We start from the raw sequence: 21,452 nt of genomic DNA on the forward strand, positions 1-21,452 counted from the left end.
GTGCTTTGTGTTGGCTTGCTTATTTCATGCTACTCAAATAAATGTACATTACATATTGTGAAATAGAGACGGCATGAATAACAAAGGCTTGCAAAAGGTTTTACTGAAGTAGATAAAGTATGATGGAGAAATTGGCATTGAGGCCTTGCTCAGTCTCCAAGTACACAAATACTGTAATTCTGCTTGGTGTTAATTACTTCCACTGAGTAGTTTTCAGAGGCAATTTAAAAAGGTTTAAACTAGTGAGAGCTTAATTAGAGGGGGAAAATTTCCTCTGCAGCCTTCTGCTTGGCTAAGACCTCACTTTGTTACCTTACTTTTCTCTTGTGTTCTAACAAAGCAAAAGTCACCAAGATAAGTTAACTGGAGTTACTCCTGTGGGCCCAAAGCCCTCAGTTCACAAATGAGTAGGAGGGACAAGAACAGCTTACTAACTCAAAAGCACATCAAGCTGTTGAATCTTGCTTGTGACAGCAACTAAGTACAGGTTTGTTACTACACATGGAAATGCTCTCTATTACCATGTCTGTCCTCTTTGTTACACACACTTGTTTGGCCAGCACTGCAGTGAGTTAGAACGCTTCTGTAACTTCCTGTTTTCATAGCAAAACTCTCATCTTGCCAACAGCTGCACAAGCAGCAGCTTTTTTCCCAGGTTTGCACACAACTAAGCTGGACCAACATATACTCTTGAATATTAATGAGTGAAATTATTCTCACCAGTGTGCATTAAGCTACAGCTGTAAATTACATCTGTCACCTTGTCACCTACATGCTGCCTTTTTACCTGCCAGTGACAATCTTTAGTACTTTTTTTCCTATTCTTAGCACAGGGTAGACGTTAGATAGAAACATCAAGCATACTCCGTAAGCTAATTAATCAACTTGTAAGACATCAGTTAACAACTGCATGCAGTAGACAAGTATTGTATTGATGATCACACAACACAGAAGCTAGTTATTAAACATACAGAAGAACCTGAAGTGCTTCATTCCAAAGTCAGCTTTGCTACCGATGTTAGAGAGGCCTGGAAGCAGCCTGCAGAGAAGCCAGCGTGCTGAAGACACATAAGCCAGCCTGAGAACTGTGGTGGATTTCTGCAAATGTCTTTCTCCCTGGAGCTCAATTACAAGCATTAGAGCAGAAGGTGGTAACACATCCTCTTTAATTCAATTCAAACCTTACGACTGCAAAACTAATCCATGCTGTTGGCAATTAGGTTTCTAATACAATGATTAAATAATCCCATGCAAAGCAATCTAGCTTCAGGCAGGAAAGATGCTGAGTTACATCCCAGAATATCCAGTCCACTTTCTTGGCAATACAGGCTGCTAATGCAAGTGCAAAGAGACTTGAAAATAGGGAGGGTTATTTTTGCTGAGTCTTTGTAACTGCTTTGCCACAAAAGTTATTTATTTCAACAAATCTGTGAGCAGGGAGATTCTCAGAACTACTCTTTGGCACTTTGCCTCTTTGTTGTAAAGGGAGCCCAAGTATAAGTAAAGCTGTGCAAAGCTTGTTATTAAGTGATATAACCTATCACATCCTGCTTCTAAAGGTCCTTCTGCTTATCTCCAGCAGCTCTTGTCAACATCAGGGACAAGACATTGTCACACACTGTGTGCTGTGTGACACTGTGTAGCGTCACACACTACACAGTGCAGATGCAGCCACTGCATGAGCCCTTGTTGTTTTAAACAGAAAAAAAGCTCATGGAGTTCAGGATTTTTTGTTTGGAGTTACTGGTTTGGTTTGGGGTTTTTTTTTTTTGGAATGCCACTGATGGGAAGCTGGCAGGCTCTGGAGGATAGCAGCCCACCACGGGAAGCTGTCCTTGGTCTTGAACCCACGCCCTCCACCAGGGTCACATCCCCCTCCATGCTTGAGGGTACCTTGTGTCACAGGAGAGAAGGACCAAGGCTGGAGGGGAAACAAAAGCAAGTACACACTGCAATGAGGTCTGCTGAGACTAGCAGTGGCTGCAAGCTGACTTCTCTGTGTGTTTGCACCCACAGGAAGCAGAGTAAAGCTCAAACAGGAAAGGTTCTCTTGAAAGACAAGTCATCACCCCATCACTGTGAATACCTGTGTGCCCATCAGGTGGACAGCCTAGCACTGACAATGGAAGGGCTGTGCATGCAGGACACATTTCATCCATGTCAACAGAGATAATGTGCACCTATTTCTAGCAGAGAAGGTACCTAACAGATACTGCATTTTTGTTCTGTTTGGGTTTTATACTTTTTTAAGTGAAGCTTGAAGATAGCATTCAGAAGTGTTTACTACACTACCTGCTGTATATTTGTAGACCTTCAGGATGCTGTTCTTCACCTATCCAGAAAACAGATTAGCATATTTTCAACTTTAACTGTGGGAAACCCCTGTTACAAAACTGATTCTTCCCTGAAACACAAGTTGTAGACCACTAAATTATTTTTTCCTAAAAATGGCGATGGCACCTTACCCTCTCCCCAGAAAAGTCTAAATGTATTTTTTTGCAATAATCATATCCTATATCCTTGTAATTTAATCAGTCGATCACTCAGCTCACCCACTCAACAGTAATAAGCCATTGACCCTGTGGTCTCAGACTGGATCAATGCAACGCTTAAGTTTTGGACCCCCAGGGGCCTTGTGTGCAAATAGGAAGAAACTCCTTTAACTTACTTTAGACATGACCAATTTGTCCTCTGATGTGTTGATTACATTAGCAGATTGCTTTCCCTAGAAACCTCTGTCCAACAGCCTGTGGGCGATGAGCCGCACATGCTTAAGTTTCTTGCTGGAGATGACAAACTTAAGCCACTTGCTTGGGTATTTAAGTGTTTTCAGGTACATTATACAGTTCATTGCTTTCAGTCTGATTCACCTGCAGAAATCTCAGCTGAATGTGGCCTGACAAGTGGCAGCATAGACACTGCTGCCTACTGTGCCCCCACTGCTGATGCTGTTGGCCGGACACTTCAGAGGTTTCATACTGCTGTCTCTCTGGACATACAAGTGTTCCAATCTCCAGCGCTCCCAGCTTTTCCGAAACTCCATCTGAACCTAACAGAAGCAAAGGAGGAAACAAAAGGAATGAATCAGCTCTTTAAATGACTCCATCACAAAACAGCAAGGATAGCACACTACTGAAAAAAACTGGAAGTGCTTTAAACCCGCAATATTATTGCTTCCAATATCCAATTATCTCACTAATCCATTTTAGGCTATTCCACATTTAAAATAACGATGACATTCATTTTTACTTATAGAATAAAAGCTCTTTTATGGACCAGAAAATCTTACCTTCATTATTTTGCTCTAAATTATATTCACCTACAATACTGATTGGACTCTGTGCCCTACCATTATTAACAATTAAGCTGACTTTGCTTATCAGCCATGAAACAGCTGAAAAGACTGGCTTTCTGCTCAGTATTGTACCATAGGTATTCTTAAGAGTTCTAACTTCTGGTTTCACTTAAACATAATTATGTCCTTGTTTATTTTGGTCTTTGAATATTTATGTGGGTTCTTTTTATTTCATACAAAACCAAATGTTTATTCAGTATTGAAAACAACAATTAAGCAAGTTAGCGACTGTACTTGTTCCTCTATTAAATAGCAATTACAGTATTTCATGCTAGATATTAGCTTTTCTTAAAGCTACAAAGTGTGTTCATCTAGTCACAGGTTCTGGGTTAAACTGTGTAACCTCTGCACAGGTCTGGAAGTTTATCCAGGATTTTGTAACTGCTAAACAAGAACAGAATTAGATCTTCCTGTTCCATGGACAAAGTTCTTGCCACTTGACTGAAGTAAGAACCTCCACTAGCTTTTAACACATAAGGCAGAGGACATAAAATGTCATACTTGTTACTCTAGATAAAGGCAGGAGTGCAACCACAGTAATAAGTTCATTATAGTGTGTACTTCAGCCTGGAAATAAGTCCACTGTAGGTGGGTCACTTAAAGGAGCCCATCTCTAGAGAAACACTTTTTCTTTTATTTTAGGATCTCGTACTGAGTACCAAGAGACTAAGCAGGTTGATGGCAGTTTCAGCACAGGTTTGTCATCATGCCTAGGCTGTTGAAACCTTCATTTTCTGAGGGAAATGTCCTAGGGAACCAGTTGCTGTTTTCTTTGCTTTTGTTTCACTGCGAAATACTGAATTTGAGAGGCAGTCCTAAAAAAAGAGCAAAACCTTACAAAACTAATTGTCTTCCCCTGGTGGGTGCCTCTATCAGTGCTTGTCAGCTCTGGCCTACAGCACTTGCATTGAATGTCCTCATGGAACCAGCTGTATCTCTGTGTTTCTGACAATCTGTCAGAATCCAGAATCTGACCTCCACTGTCACAGCCAAATGGGTCAGAAGGAAAGATGCTGAGACAGGTGCTTTTATATTAGCATGGTAAGGGGGTTTATTGCATCAAAAGGTACACAAAGACACCAGAGAAAGTGTGGCTGGGATAGGGCACAGAACAATGAGGGAGAATGGTCAGACAAAGACAGAAATGCAGGAACCATAGTTTCTGCAAAGTTAAAGTTTTTGCAAGAAAAGAATCAACCATATTACCTTTCCAGTAGTTGGCACCTTTTGTGAGCATGGAAGCATAAAGCAGCACTGGGAAAAAGCTGTTGTGGGCATTTACTGGCAAATCCTGAATGAAAGCATGACTGTAGTGACTAAGACAATGAGCAATAGAAATAGGTACCTTTAGGTCAGTCAAAGGGAGGAAATGAGTCTTTACTCCAGCTGGACATGGCAGGCTTCAGCTATGCTAGAAATAGCCTGCAAAACTGAGATAAAGTGAATGGAAGACCTGAACAAAAGACTGTAGGAATGGGTCTTAGGAACAGATATGACTGGCATAATATCAGTTTTCTCTCCAGGGGTTAGGAAGAGGGGTTAGGGAGCAGGTCTACTGCCTGTGTGGAATTGAGTTTTTTGCCTAAATGGCTTTGAATGTATAAGCAAGGGAATTTGTTAAGATTTATTTTGCAGAGGCAGTTCCTGAGCACAGAAGTAGATCTAGAGATCTTTTAGCAAAATACTTACCTGTAACTTCCCTGTGTTGGTAAGATTCCCCAGAAATAAGCTATACAGGAAAATGATACCAAGAACAAAGCTCCCACAATGTGCTGACTTTGGCTGGGGTAGAGTTAATTTTATTCACAGCACCTAGTATGGGGCAGTGTTTTGTATTTGTGCTGGAAACAGTGTTGGTAATATAGAGATGCTTTTGTTATTGCTGAGCAGGGCTTGCACATTGCCAAGGCCTTTTCCACTTATTCCACCCTGACAGCAGGCAGGCTGGAGATGTGGAAGAGGCTGGGAGGACATCTGCCTGCAGTGGAAAGTAGTAAATTAATTCCACATTTTGCTTTGCTTTACCTATTTAGTTGTCTTTATCTTGACCCAAGAGTTACCCCACTTTTATTCCTTCAATGCTCTTCCTCATCCCACCAAACTGGAGTGAGTGAGTGGCTGTGTGGTATGTAGCTGCTGTCTGAGGTTTAAACACGACATGAGAAAGGGGAAGAAAAAAATTTATGTAGGGTGTTTTTTCTTTTAAAAGTAAAAAGGAAAAAAAAGGAAAAAGGAAAAAAAAGGAAAAAGGAAAAAAAAAGGAAAAAGGAAAAAAAAAGGAAAAAGGGGGGAACTTGAAAACAGTGGTCACAGAGGGCTCTTGATTGAGCTTTATGTAGCTAATGGGGAAGGAAGTTGACAGTGTGGCACTGAATCTGGAATCTAATTATAAAAAAGCCCTACATTTTGGCAAAAAAAAATCTCAGCAAGTGATAGTGAAAGTAGCTCCAAAATAGGATGGAATTGAGCTGATGGAAGAGTTTAATTAATAGTCTGTATAGAGAATGAAGAGAAATTAAAGGCAAAAGAGAGAATTGGCCAGTATTTCAAGAACTCAGAAGTCCTGTCATCAGGACAGATTTTTTTTTTAAAGTAGAAGAGACCGAATTGTACTTCTATTGTGACAAGAAAGCAAAATAGAGAACCAAGGCTACAGAGAATGAAATCTGAACCATCTTTAACTAAGTGGTGGAAAAAGGCAGCATCTCTGTGGTTTAAAGCATTTCTCTAGAAAGCAGCACTAACTGCAAAAAAACTGGCCATATTAAGCCTAGGTCATTTTGCAAAGAATGGCTTTGCATTTACCTGGTGGTAACAGGCAGTCTCATGAGACTCTACTGTTGGCTTCAGAGCAAATTCAGACAAAATCCAGAATCTTTCAGGCAAAATAAATATATTATAAATATATAAAGATTCTCAAATATTAACATACTTAATTTTTTTTTTCAGAAGTAGATATTAGAAAAGGACATTAATATCACTTCTATCTTCATTTCTACTATTGATCTGGGCACCAGGACTTACAAAGAACTTTCATTCTGTATGGTTAAAAAAAAGGAAAGGAGTCAATGAATCACAGACCAGAATAAAATGTACCCTACATTGCACACAAGGATAGTCTTTGGACACACACAGTGTGTCAGAAGACAGTTTCTCATTTAGCTTAGGAAAAGAATTCTCATATAGTTTAAAACAGACTTTACTTAATCAAACTCTTCGTAAGGATTTTTTAATGGATGCTGATGACCGGGCTTGACAAAATCCTACTCCCTTCTTTGAACAAGAGTTGGAACAAGCAAAATAATTCATTCTAAACTGCCAGTGAAGCTGAACTCATCATATTTAAATTTTATGAACTACATTACAAAGGCAAGAGAATTATAGTAACAAGAGATCTGGAGCATTTCTTAGAAACATAGGTAAGCTATTACACAGTAAGCTCTCCCAAATGAAACAAGCATGCCTGTTTGAAGACTTGTAATAAAGTTTGGGTTATGATTAACTTTGTGAAGGAAGTTATTGAGCATTACACATGAGAGGTCTGGCTGCAGCTGCATGAGGGATGTATGAGCAAACACCAAGGTGAAGCAAAATAAATACATGAACTACCAGCAGACTGTGCTGCATCTCAGGATTGAAGTGCACCTACCTGTAAAGCCATACATGGAATTTGAAACAAATATTCTCTAATTCATGACATGCAGCAAATGACATTAATTCCCAACAGCCAAGCCTGCTCCTACTCACCTCTGATTTTGGTAAGCAGTACAATAAATAGATTCACTTCAATAAAATCTTACCCACAACCTACAAAAGTGAGTTGACTCCTGCAAGGCTTCATTCAGGATGCCTGCTGCATTCCACTTGACTCCAGCCTGGCCATAATGATAGAAGTACCATATTTTTCTACTTATTCCAATTCCTTGATGAGGCCTCTCTATCAATAAGTGATCTTGAATTACCATGTCATAGTTAAAAGTAGATTTATTGTGAGTGTAAAACATATTGATGTACATTTAATTGAATAATGTAGTCACTAAATGAGTAGTGTTTGCTTCCATTACAAACCTGGCTGCCGAATGACTGAATAATAATCACTTAGAAGGTAATATGAGAGAATCATGCAATACTGAAACAGAACAATATCCTTTCCCACTACAGGGCTGGGATTCAGCAGAAGCCATAGAAGATGGTGCTTGCAATCAATTATCTCAAAGCCAAAGGTACACTCCTCCTGGGTCTGTGAGTTTATCACTCTGTGAAGTTCAGTTTTAATGAGAGAGCGATAATGCGTTCAAGCAACTGGAGCACAGGGAAACCAAATAAAACCAAACTGTACAGCAAGAGCCGCGAGGATTCTCCAACTTCACCAGCAACTGAGCTGAGTTCATAGAATAAAATGGGCTCCACTCCCACATTCACAAAAACAAGCAAATAAAAAGCAAGTAAAAGCAAATAAAATAAGACAGATTAAGAAGAGCAGCTGTAATTCCTAATTAAAGAATGCAAACTACACAATTGTAAGAAAGACTGTTGGTGAGATTCCAAATTTACAAATAGTGACCATAATTTATACTGCCTGAATTCCTTCCAAACACTTTTGTCTGATGAGTTATCCCACAGAGCTGTGCAGGGAAGGATCTGTAAAAAAAAAAGTCCTGAACAATGACATTTAGCAGTTCAAGATAATTTTCAATTTCCTTTTCCTACAGTGTATGCTGATAAGGCAAATTGGAACAAAAATAGTATCTCTCTTACCTCATTATTGATGAAACAGTAAAGAATTGCAACCATCAGCCCCTGAAATCAACAAAAACCAGAACAGTGAGCAGAGCAGTTTCCTCATTTTGCCAAACTCAGTTGCAAAGGTCTAGAAGCACCACACTGACACATCTCTGGTAAGACTGAAAGGTGGAGAATCCTCGGTCCCTGTCAACTCTGAAGGCAGATCAGAGGTTCGACCAAACTTTGGCTCAAAGCACATGGTCTTAGAAAAAAGGAGTTGTTGTTTTTTTCAATCTGTTATTTTTGCCTAGTGATTCCTTTCCCCTTCTTCCTTATAAAGCAAAGATTTCAAGTCTTAAACACTTTTTAAGTGAGTAATTCACAGTGGCTTTAAATACAGCTCTGTGTTTGATAAACAGGGAACAAGTGAGTGTGCAGGGAAATAGAGTAATGATTTCCTTACACAAGGATACTAATTTGAAATGGCTTTACCTAAGGCAACAGTTAAATAAAAATCACAATAAGCCTATGCCCCTCTCACACGCAGTTACAGCTGGAGACAGCTACCTTTCCCAGCACAGATTTTCCAAGGAGTATCAGAAACACTGGAGAAAGCACAAAATGTGCTTTCCGCAATGCCACTGTACAATTACAGGAAATCACAGACAATTTTGTTATTACCCTGAGGTGAACCATAGGAAGTAAATATTAATATGTGGACAGGAATACCAGCTTATTGTAGTAAAGCTGGCTGTTAAAAATTAGTCCTTACACTTTCCCTTCCACTGTCATAATCCTATGCTAAACTGCGAAATATAAGGAACATAAGCATGCAACGAATGAAAGAGAAAGCAGGTCCTCAAACAGCAGTTAAAGAGTATCTTATGTCCATAGGCACACTGTGAGTGCTACCTGGAATGAAGCAAAGGAGAGCTCAGTAAAAAGCTTCACAAAGCGCAGCATCCCTCTGGCATGCTCGTCAGTAATAAAGGCAAAGATGACCTCATGGGTCCCCAGCAGTGGGATCAGAGTCAGCGTAGACTTGGCCAATCTAAGATCACAAGGAAATAAAAAAATCTATCAGTGCCACTGAACAGACCATAGTTGATCCAAATGATCACTGGGAGTCACTCTTTCTGACACAGTTTCAACTTTCATAAATCACTGCACCACTTTGTGATGCAAGATCTTCTTCTAGAGGCTGCAGGATAAAAACCTCCTTAGTTTCTACAAGTTTTAACCTCCCCTACCACTTCACTGCAGTCCATTTATTATTGAGAGCAAAGTTCTGTATCCAACTACTGGCTGTATTTCACCTGGAAAATCTTCCAAACTCAGTAAGAAGCCATGTGCTTTCTTGCACCTGTGATGTCTTTCCTCTGTATCCTTTTCTCTACCTTTAATTTGAAAAGACAACCAAAACCTACCTTCTTGATGACATGAAAGATATAATCTATCAATAACTGGAATATTTAAAAAATATCTTGGCAAAGGGAGGAGTACTTGGTATTCCTTCCCACCTCTGCGGTGTGTTAAATCTTCTAAACATTGTAACTATTTGCAACTGCAGAACACTTTGTCAAAGCAATCAAACTGTCTTAAAATGAATGATGGCAAGTTCAAAGTCACAGCTCGCAAAGGATGAAAGACAAACCAATCTGAAAGAAATGATTCTTCACCTGTGAGAAAGTTCAAGATACACAACCACAGGAAAAAATTCACAAGAATGATCCTTAACTCTCTTTTGATGGACATACATGCCAGCCACCCAACAGGATAGTGAAAGATGCCTGGGGATCATGTGGTAGGTTCCTGGGCCACAAAACTCACCATCTCACAACAACCTGTCTTGAGACAAGTCAGTAGATGCAAAATCACTCAATTAGCAGGGCTCTCAGACCTTTGTAGCTCTTGTGTGCCTGAGGGCTATTGGTTGCTATTCTGAATCACGTAACTATTCAGGTTGGAAGGCACTTCTGGAAGTCTCTAGACTAACTCCAGTTCACAGCAGGTTACTCAAGGCTGTGTCCAGCCAAGTTTTGAGTATCTCCAAGGTCCACCAAAGCCCCTCTGGGCCTCTCTTTCAGCATCAGACCACTCTGACTGTGAATTTATTTTCACCTGACATGCAAGAGGAATTTCTCCTGCTATAACTTGTGACCTTTGCCCTTGTCCTTTCACTGGGACTCTGAAAATACTCCATTTTCTGTACAAGTGGGCTTGGAATCAAAGCCTCCAGCTCAGACGAGTCCTCATCTTTGCTTTGAGCTCTCAAGGCATGTTAGAATTTCCAAAATTTCATGTGAGGTAAAGAAGGTAGGTAACATACACAACAACTCTACACTCGTGAGAAATCACCAAAATATATGCTGTGTCTTATTTAGAAGACTGAAGCATCAAAATACCGAATGTAAAATAGCTAAGTCCAGTGACAGCAGCAGTCCAGCTACTACAGCACCTAACTCCACACTTCAAGAGCTAACTTATTATTTTTACATTGTTTTTCAGACTGCAATACAAAAGTCAAGATGGAGAAATGAATGATGCAACCATGAATCTTAGCAAGGTGATTAAGTAACAGGGAGAACACAGTCAAAGATAGACTGACTCCAAACCAAAAATCGAATGTATCTGTGCTAGTCCTGACATTTCTCTTGAAACATCTCATGCATTCAAGATTGAAAGTTCTCCCAATAACAACTGGCAAATAGAACAAGGAGCAAAACTCAAAATTATCCCATCTTGTCTGACTTGAAGTGAAAGCTTTTATTACTATCAGCTGATATTTTTATGTTCAAATTAGAGTAAGTTAGGATATTTCAGGGAGGAAGCTATGACAACCACCTGTTCAAAACTTAAAGCAAGTTCTTAAGGGCACTGTCCAAATGCCTCTTACACACTGACAGATTTGGGGCATTGGCCACCTCTCTAGGAAGCCTGTTCCAGGGTCTTACCATCCTCTCAGTAAAGAGATGTTTCCTGATGTCCAATCTGAACCTCTCTCAGTGTAGCTGTGAACCATTCCCGTATGTTCTATCACTAGATACCCTGGAGAAGAGCTCAGCACCTCCCTCTCTACTGCAACTCCTCAGAGGGCTGTAGAAGGGAATGAGGTCATCCCCCAGAGCCCTTTGCTCCAAACTAGACAAGTCAGAAATCCTCAGCTACTCCTCACAGGACATTCCTTCCAGCCCTTACACCAGCTTTCCTGCCCTCCTCTAGGTGATTTCAAGGACTCTAACATTCCGTACTTGCATGTGTTGCAGGTATTTTAAAAATAACTACTTAATATTCATCCAGTCTAATGAAAGACTGTAGAGTGACAGACATCTAAGCCTCTGTTTATAGCACAGGTGGAATACCTGCCCTGGTTTCCCTGAGAGTTTTCTATGGACTGACAGTCCAAGCAGTTACACCAATGAGTGACACCATACCTGTGCATTACTCAAGGGCTGTGGTGTTTAATCACTGTTGTCAACCCACTCCTTCCACATATGTCCTTGTCTGCTTTTATTCCGATGAGCATGAAAAGTGTCAGACCACCTTAAGACATACCTGCATTTTATGTCAGTTTTGCACATCAAATTAGCCTGCAGTTTGGAGACGATGATGCATATAACTCTGATGAAGATAAGGAAATTCACCTGGAGAAATGGAAGAAGAATTTATATCACCATCAATAAACCCATGTGCATAAGTACTCAAAAAGGCTGGTTTGTGTATGCATGTGTAGCTCTCTGTGCATCTTGCTATGTAGCAGCTGCAGAATTTGCCACAGAACTCAACTCCTTGCTAAGGAATTGTGGTCTAAATGTGAATGCACAAGCCACCCTTAAAAACACAGGAATTTCATTACACAAAGCAGGGGACCCCAGTTACTTTCTGGAGAATGAGACACAGTAAAGGTATGGGTTGGCCCATTTGCCTTGTCTGGAGGTCTGAGCCTCCAGACACAGTATGGTGCCTACAGAACATTTCTACACAATGCCACACATTTTGCAGCTCTTTTGTAGCCCAGTATCTAAAATAGTATCTTTGGTCTCCCTGAACTACCTTCCATACCTCCTGCTCACAGGGTTAATGGGACTGCTGCAGCATGCTGTTCTGTTATCATGTCCTGCCACTACAACATGACAGCTTGTGGCCAAATTAAAGAAACAAAATGCTAGGCTGGAATTTCAGTGACAGAAACCAACTTGGCTTCATAAAATCACATTTCTGAATGAAAATGTCAATAGCCTCAAAGGTTATTAGCCTTTGGACATGCACAATGGCCACATGTGCATCTTTGTACCATATTGTGCTGTTCTCAGGGAAATCTACCATCTCACAGCACATGTCTTACTCACCCCAATGGCGATGAGGATGGGCAGTCTGATGATCAGCCAGTAATTCATGTTATAGTTTCTAGTCCAGCAACTAGTAGGAGGACAAAAAGGAGATGAAGGAAAAGTTTCAGTACATTACTAAAATCTCTTGCTTTTCATTCTGTTCCAGCAATGCAGATGGAAAATAATATTAAGGATTAGATATGAGGAAAGCACATCATGCTGACATGGAAACAGATGCAGCTGCTTCTGAGAAACACTGAATTCTTTGTCCTATTGCAGCTATCATAATCCAAGTGGATACTACTCACCAGCCTTTCTTGCCCACTAATGGCTAGCTCTACTCCACAATTTGCCATGAATTATCATCCATTAATTGTGACCATTTACTCCATTAAAACCAAAGTCAAATTTGTCATTTGGCTGAAAGAAGAAGGGGGGGGGAATCTATTTGAGTCTGATCTTTCTGCTGTCATTCTTAGCTTCCTCATCCTGCACTATTTTTTATTATTCTTCAGTCTCCAATGTCAGATCATCTTATTTAATTGCTTGTTAGTTTTTATCCCATTACTTACCATCATTATTGTCATAACAATATTGAGATCAGTCATCTATTTTATCTGTCCTTATTTTCAAAAAGGAGTTACTAATTTCAACCATGGGAAAGCAATTGCAGCTGCAAACTCCAGCTCCTTCAGTGCATATGCACAAAGTTTCAGGCCCACTGAGAATTTTAAAAATTATAAACAAGTAAAATCAAAAATGGGAGCAACACTTCCTGACTTTTGCTGACCTGAGCCCTCTGCCAAGTAAGTAGCATGCTGCAACAATATAATACTTCATTTACCGCATGAGTCTCATTTTAATTTTCAAGATTCATGTCTCCTTGAGCAATACGGAAGAAAAATTACAAGAAAAGGCACGGCAGCCACAGCTTGGGATCACTGGTCTAACCTGAACCTTTCCTTTCCTCTGGCCACAGTCAGCTACCACCACTGCCTTGATGGGCCATGTCTGTGCAGCATGGCCCAGGTGTTAGGGCAGTGCTCATGTGCCACTTCGCTTGTTGCTGCAGTGACAGCATTCTTAGTATTTCTGTGAAATCACTTTGTTAGCCTCCTGCTCAGCATTACTCAGAAGCAGCAGACACCAGTAAATCCAGCAGGTTTCTGAGCTACACAGGCTGGGAAACAAACTAGGAAACAGCACTACATAAAACATGGGTTCTTTCCCAAAAAAGGTTTCTCTTCATCTCTGAATCTGTTCTGCCAAAACATACATATGCACAATGTTCCCTAAGGCTTCTTAACAGAAAGTTAAGCTTGGGTGATGCTGGTGGAGCTGAAACCCTCCCCAGCCGTGTAGTGGGACAACCTAAGAGAAAAGAGCAAACCACGCAGCACCTGGGAGGGATCCATGCTACAAGCACACACCCACATATGCTCACTTACTAGAGAGGAAAGCGACACAGCTTGGCTGTGGCAATTCCACAATCTCTAGCAGGGACTGCACGTCCAAGAAGGGCTCAGGTTTTTCCTTCTTCAGTTTTATGTGTACAAAAAAGCATATTATTGCACCAGCAGCTCTACAGCCTCCAATTCAATTGTATTTTAGGTACTGGACAATAAAGGTGTGCAGTGTGTGTACAGTCAGTGTACCTGAGCCAGAATCTCAGTTACAGAGCTTCTTAATTGGTACACATGAGTGGGAGCCAGCTTCATGAAGCCTTTGAAATTCATTTTATTTGAACACCTAAAAAGTGATGGGATAATAGGCATAGCTGGAAGTGGAGTTCTGATTTTCTCACTAGCTGCAGTAGATGCAGAGATAATGAAAAAAATTCCTTATAATAACAGAGGTTGAGAAGCAATTCTTTACATTAACTCTGCTACATTTGTGTTAATTTGCTTCCTGTAGCACACATCAATTTTAACTACCTTTAAATTTATACAAATATGTGCAATTAAAAAACCATTACAGGTCAATTAAGGTGTCATGGCTTTTGAAGCATCCAGAAAATAAAACTGGTAGATTTCTACATGATTTCTGATTTCTCGCCCATCTGTGCTTTCTGTGATTGCCACACTGATAAATACACCAATATCTATTGCGCTAGGGATCTATTCCTACAGTTTGCACAGCAACTCTCCAAAGATGCTTGGCATCTAATAGCCAAAGACTCATGAATGGAGAATTTGTCCAGTGAAAAAAATGCTAGTGGGATGTTTCTACCTTTGCTTACCAATCCAGTATTCTCCTTCTAAAAGTAAAACACTGCATTTTTAAATTGAATTGCTACAGGTGAATGAAAAAAAAAAGATTGAAGGCTGTTTTGCTTCCATACTTAATTGCAGACAGATGCAAAAGTGTGTAAGTATCAGCTTTTTAGGCACAGCCTAATAACTAAGAACAACAGCTTGCCTTTAATTGTATTTGTTATCTAGACAAAATATTTTTGAATAACTCACTTTTTAAAACACTAATTGTATTCTAAAGGAGCATATACTTGCACATGTAAAGAAAGAAGAAACTGGTGTGCAACCAACCAAGTCTTGCAGGCTTCAGTCCTTTACTCAAATGGCTTCATTTGCAGGACTGCCTCAGATTCCTAGCCCTGACCTCATTTATTTCCCGTTATTCTTCATAGCCAGGGAAGTAGTTAAATCAAATTAAATTTACAGCCCCCTACACGGTGACAGAGCTATGGCAAACAGCATGAAAGATATCCCTGGCTACTTCAGCAAATGCCTGCCTAAGGCACAGAAATCTTGCCTTTCAGAGCAGCTGCTGCACGTAATTTTTATTGCTGTATTTTACAAATATTTAGACAAGATTTAGAAAATTCAATATTGTGCAAAATTGCCCATTTTAAGGTCTGCTGAAGGCAGTGAGTGACAGTTTTCCTTAATAGAAAATATAAATCAGCTCTGAGCACCACATAATGTGGGAGGCTCAGTATGAGCACTTTGAATACATTTTCTACATCAATGAGAAGATATGCCCATGGAACATCGCCTGTTCTGAGGCTGCATGGTCTCTACACCTATTCTGATAATTTCAACAAAACTTGCAGTGCATCAGTACAGCCACAATCTCGCTAGAGAATCATCACATCAACATTGAAAAGGAAAGTAAAAAAATCCTAGCATTGCTTAAGCCAGAAAAGGCAGATTTGACTGAACTGGTTCAGTACTATGAGGAACACACAAAAAAAAGTTGGTTCTTAATACTCAGAAACACCAGAAAACAGTTCTGGGGTGGCTCTGGCTAAACTGAATTCTCACATTGAAGAAACTCTCCAGCAATAATTGTGTCTGGGAAGGAAAAAAAAATAGAAAAAAAGAAAAGGCTCCTCTACAAAAGTGTTGGCTGAGTAACTTGGAAACTAAGTAAGAGGAAAACCCACTAAATAAAAAAATTAAAATAAAAATGAAAGAGCATAGATTTATTTATTTTCACAAAGAAAACTACCCAAATATTTCTAGGCAGCCACTATCTCTAAAAAGAAGCCACTTTTTCCCTGAAAAAAAACAACCAACCAACAAACAAAAAACCCAACAAGCTACAATGCTATTTGTAAAACAACTATTTATAAAGCATATACAAAGGTAATTTTTCCAGAACAGCCACCATGGTAAAAATGCACAAAATGTACTTTGTGTTTTACAGCAGTCTTGTGCGTGACACAGTTGACTTCAGCAAGACTAATGCAAGCAGACAGAGAATATGCCTTTATTTTAGGGAAACCTAAATAATGGGAGCTTAAACAAGAAATGGCTATCACTTCTCTGCTGCTAGGCATAGGCTAATCACTACAAATTGCAGGCAGAATCCTGTGGGAGGTTGCTGTCTTCTTCTGAAACAACTGTAAAGGCTACTGCCAAAGGCACAGTATCAGGAGTGGTCTTGGTTGGGTAGGATGACTGCTATTGTTGATAACATAAGTACAGAAAAACAAAACATACCTTTCCTTGACCTGAAAAAGAATAGATTCATTCAGACTAGCAAAAAATTCTGATCAGAAAAAACATATTCTCCTTTCTGAAATGTTATGCAAGACCTTTAGACAAAACAGTAGCAATTATGTGAGGTTTCAGCACATTGCCAAAGCAAGCCATGCTGAACAGAAAGCAGTGACCTGCTAGTGCGCACATACAGCACAAATGAGATAGCTATAAAAATCAGAACTAAACCAACCCCTCATCCTCATAAAGGTACTTGACAGTTCCCCAGAGGATAACAAACAGCATTGGCACACCTGAAAAGAGAGGAGACAAGGCTGACATTGACACTGAGACTGGGAAAAGCAGAGAGAAGGACAACTCCCTCTGCCTCCCCCCATAATGATGAGCTACATAATTAACTGGTGTCAGGGTTACAGCTCCTATCCAACACAGACTGCCATGAACAGTGGGCCCCACCTAGTTCTCAACAGGCATGAAAGTACCCAATAACAGGCATTCACAACTTCTTCTGTGGATATTTTCACAGACAGGCCAAGGGAATTAAAAATTTTGGAAGCTCTACTAGCCTCTGTACTCATTCTAGAGAAGGGTGCAGTGTGCTCTGACCAAAACCTTTGTCTCTGCTTGTGGGTCACTGTATTCAAGCAGGACCAAGTTCAGGCTGTCTACTGGTGTTGAGGCTGGAGCACACATGGCCCCCATGGAAGAGGGAAGGTGGGCACACCCAGCAGGTGTCCTCCCCTACAGAGAAGTCCCAGTTCTGTTTGTGGTATTGGCATGGACTTGAGTGGCTGCAGCAAAGACAGCAGAGGAAGCTGGCAGCGAGGAGAAGTTTGGCCCTACCCTCACCTGACAGTGCATGCGCTGCAGCTCATCAACTCATCTGGGGTGTAAAGGGCAGAGACAAGCCAAGTACGCCAGCACTCATTACCTGCTTTACAGTATCAAAGGCTCTCTAATTAACTTCTTGCATTTATGAAGAGCCTAGGTCATTAAAAATAATTTTAAAGTGCATTTACCAACCAATACTCAGTACAGAGAATGATAAAAATGCACGCAAGGAAGGAAAGCAGGCTGTAACTCAAAATGCAGGATGAGGAATTTCTGCTTAAGAACAGATCAAGATGGTCTAATTCCTCCTTGGACAGTGTGTGATACTGCATGTGCAATCTACAGAAAGAGCAACATTTAGTATACTTTGTTACTTTATTCTTAAGAACCAGTAAAGTAAGAACATCAGGCTGCAGCAGTGAGTTCTGCACAGGGCAAATTCACAGTTCATGGCAGCAGAAGCCATAGGGAAATTGCTCATTCTCCACAGTCTGAATACCTCAAGCAGTATCTTTACTGGGTAATATCAGTAAAAAACTTTCACTTTTGTACTGTAGAATTTCTCTGCTATCAGAACAGCTAAATAGCACAGACACAAAATAATATTCTCTTTAATAAGTTACTTGAAAAAAAAAAAACAAAGAGCAGCATAGAAAAAATACCAATAATTAGAATAATAGCAAAGATAATGAATTGAGTAGAGATTATTTGGGCAAACAGCTACCATGTTCCATGGATTTACTTGATACTGAGAATACACCGTATTTTGGGAGCAAAGTTAACAAAAACTCTATGCTGCTTTGATAGTCATATAAAGAGATTAAGAACAGGCTCACTACACATCACTTCCAAACCAAATTAAACTTTGATCCACAGAAACAAATTAGTTTGAATTATTCCTTTCTTGACTTTGCTGAGCATTAAGACATCTTAATATGAAACTTACAGGATAAGACAAACACTGAGAGCACAAAGGCTGTATGTCAGTGAATGTATAATTTGATACATCAAGTGATAACAATAATGATTTTTAGATATCTCAGTCTTTTCGATACATCAGAAATCTCTCCATGTTTAATCAAATCACTTGACATTTGAATTGAGAACCCATTATTAAGACTGTATTTCAAAAGAGTCTAACTAGAGGGAAGCTGATATAATAGAATTGCATCAGGTACGTAAACATTATACAAATTACTAGGCAGCAAGTATAAAGTAATTTTTTCAACATTCTCTGCCCACTTGTGATGCACACCTGGTGTGTTGGTATTGCAGCACCATCAGTCACACTATTTTCCATGTTGGCAATGCACATTTTGAGACACCAAGACTTAAAAGTGCACACATGAATTTGCACTGATGTTCAAACCTTACTGCATGGATACTACCTACTACCCATTTGGACATCTACCAAATTCACAAAGCCTCGTCCTGAGAAATGGATTGCTCTGGAAACTGTCTGGGACACAGTCTCAGCAGATGGGAACAAATGCAGTTTTCCAAAGCCCTAGTGAAGATCTAAAGACAAGACTGCCCCAAGAACGTCCTCTAATTCACTTCAAGCCTGTAAAAGTCATTCCATCACAGCAAAAGAGCAAATCTGAAGCATCTCTGCAATAGCTGCAGTTTGCAAGGATCACTGAGACTCTCCAAAGACTAATTAACAGTCTTGATATCTAATTAGCCTGCATTAACTAGCAAAAAACCATATATTATTCTGGTTACTTCACTCAGTCAAGAGAACTCTGTCTGGTTTGAGCAGGCAGTAGAAGTAAACTGAATACAACTCACTGAATAAACACCACAGATGACTATGATGCTGTTTCATTAACAGCATCAGTGGTGTATTCCACTCCTGGGCTTCCAATATAACACTTGATGCAGTTGAGTTTCAGTTTAACACTTCTTTCTCCTGCTGCTGCTATTCAAAGTATATCAGATACCCAAGAAAAAAACACATTTACAGGAGGCATTTATTTAAGGTGTTGGCTCAACTCTTTCTGGTTTTGCTTTTTTGCCATACAGAAAGCTCTGAGATGGATCTCTTCCAAGATTAACTGACCAGAGAAAAGTCTCTGAATTCTGGAAATGGTAATTGTACTTTTTCTTCTGTACTGCATCACTGCTGAAGATGCCAGAAACTGCAACAGCCTGATCATGATAAACTCTGCGATCTTAATTCTTGCAGGTTGATAGGTGACCCAAAATCTTTGAACACTACATGGTGATTATGAAATCTGTCAAGTGCACTAGAAAATAAGTGTGCTGACAGCTCAGCTAATAAAGTTCAATTTCAAATGACTGGGCATCTGAATTATAGGCTGCAATAATAATATATATTATGGATGATGAGAAAGTAATGGAACTCTCAAGTCAACATCTTAACGTCCCACTGCAATAAATAAGCAGCACAACCTACTTTGTTTCACTCTAGCTTACATATTCTACACCTGGCAAGGTGCCTGCATAGTAAGAAAAACAAAAAAAAAGTTGGAAAAACAATCATCTTTCAGAATGTCAAAAGAACAGGGTACGAAAGAGAACAGAATGTTGAGAAAACCTTCACAAGTTGACATTTTCAGAATGCTCCACTATCCCTAATGAGAGGGGCAAGAAATTCCTGCAGCTGCTAATGGAAGTTACCATGTCCTGATAGCAGCATGCGAAAATCAGTCTCTTCATTTAACAGGTCTGAGATATTCTGGTAACAGAACAGAAAAGCTTGGGTTTGTTCTGGAACCCACCATGTCCCCATTACCACGAGTGGTGTCACCAGGTGGTGCTGTTCCATGCCATCATCTTTCCCTTACAGTGCAAGCAAATTTCCATTCTTACAGACACCCTAATTGTAGCCTTTTATTGTTCCTCACTTTACATGGAGGCAATTTCAGGAAAAACATGTGAGAAGCAAGGAGGCTCCCCTTATCCTCACACGCTGATTAGAGATTCTTCCTGAAGTAGATTTGTCTCTGAAGGACCAGAGCACTCTGCCATCCTCCTGAAACCCTTAAAGGACATATTCTAAGTACAGCATTTTAGGGCTGTTTTCAGTATTTTAGCCATAATCTGACATCCCTTGTTTCCATGTGTGATAACTTCGACCTCTGAGAATATCAGGCACATAAACCAGAAGAATAAGTCCATTCTTCTTTCTCTCAGAAATCATCCAAGATGCTCTGACTAGACTTATAAAGGAATGCAAGAATGATGCCATGAGGAACTAAGAGAAATGATAAACAAATATCACTACATGTAAAAAGAGTAAAAGCAGTGATGATGTGAAAAGATGATTTTTTTTTTCTTCCTAAAAAAGGGAAGAACATGAAAAAGTTAAATTTAGAAAACAAGAGGGTGAAGGGGATTAAGAGGAATTCTTGACGTGAATTTCTTACCAAGATCACTCTGGACACAAAATCTATTTTTACATCCTTGTCTGAAGCAGAGTTTTCATTTGAAAATAGAAAAGAAGTGGTCAGAAAAATGAATAAAACCTCTTGCCACAGTGAGTTCATACTGGGTTTCTAAAGGAAGGTTTCTTACTGGTTCTGTTTCAGTCATATATTCCTTGCAATCTGGATGTAGATTTTTGTAGCCCCAGCCAGGCTTCCTGCTTTTAATAGTTTCATTCCTCAAAATATTCTTCCTTAGAGCAAATTTGAATTGCCAGGGCTTGGAAGGAAGCAGATTATTTCTTTTTTATGGTGATTTTCCTGCTGCAAGTTCAACTGGGTGTAAAATTACCACAGAAGCTCAGAGAATATTTAGCTGTTTATTAATATTTTCTTCTTAGCTTTTACTGCTAAAAATGGTCTCCTTGTCTAGATATCACTCAGAGTCACAGTGGGATGTTTCTGTTGTTTCCCCATTCTTCCCTTCTCTCTACTCTTAAATGTGAATGGGTCCCTTTTCCACTAAAATCTGCTGATACAGCAGCTTTACAGTATAAACTGTTCTTCTCCAGAGACTCCTCGGTACAGCACTGATAGCTGAAAGTCAATGTCAGGCTCAGCAACTCCCGCCTTGACTCACACATGATGAAAACTGGGTTGGTGTCCTGGCCACTGATTCCGACCAGTCTGCACATACTGAGAAACAAACAAAACAAAAAAGTAACGATTTTGATCTCTGTGGTTAGGTTGGGTTTTTTTTTTTTTCACTGCTTTATTATAAACGTTTTGTCTTCTCTCTAGAAAGTGAGATCCATGGGCAAGGATTTCTCAAGGAAGCACCAGGTACCAGCAGTGCATA

At 39.8% G+C, this 21,452-nt stretch overlaps 1 protein-coding gene across 1 annotated transcript in view; it reads right to left on the reverse strand.

The window, feature by feature from the left end:
- Window positions 1-2,655: 2,655 nt before the first annotated feature.
- GLP1R (glucagon like peptide 1 receptor) overlaps window positions 2,656-21,452 on the reverse strand; it is a 59,097-nt gene continuing 40,300 nt past the window's right edge. Inside the window, exons 8-13 of the mRNA XM_021550451.3 lie at window positions 16,606-16,666; window positions 12,430-12,499; window positions 11,636-11,724; window positions 8,993-9,131; window positions 8,114-8,155; window positions 2,656-3,049 (exon numbers count right to left, since the gene is read on the reverse strand). Of these exons, the coding sequence (XP_021406126.2) occupies window positions 2,882-3,049; window positions 8,114-8,155; window positions 8,993-9,131; window positions 11,636-11,724; window positions 12,430-12,499; window positions 16,606-16,666 (569 nt within the window). The 3' untranslated portion in view covers window positions 2,656-2,881. The remainder of the gene's footprint in view (window positions 3,050-8,113; window positions 8,156-8,992; window positions 9,132-11,635; window positions 11,725-12,429; window positions 12,500-16,605; window positions 16,667-21,452) is intronic.

Source organism: Lonchura striata, chromosome 3, assembly GCF_046129695.1.
Source record: "Lonchura striata isolate bLonStr1 chromosome 3, bLonStr1.mat, whole genome shotgun sequence".
Classification (NCBI taxonomy): Eukaryota; Metazoa; Chordata; class Aves; order Passeriformes; family Estrildidae; genus Lonchura; species Lonchura striata.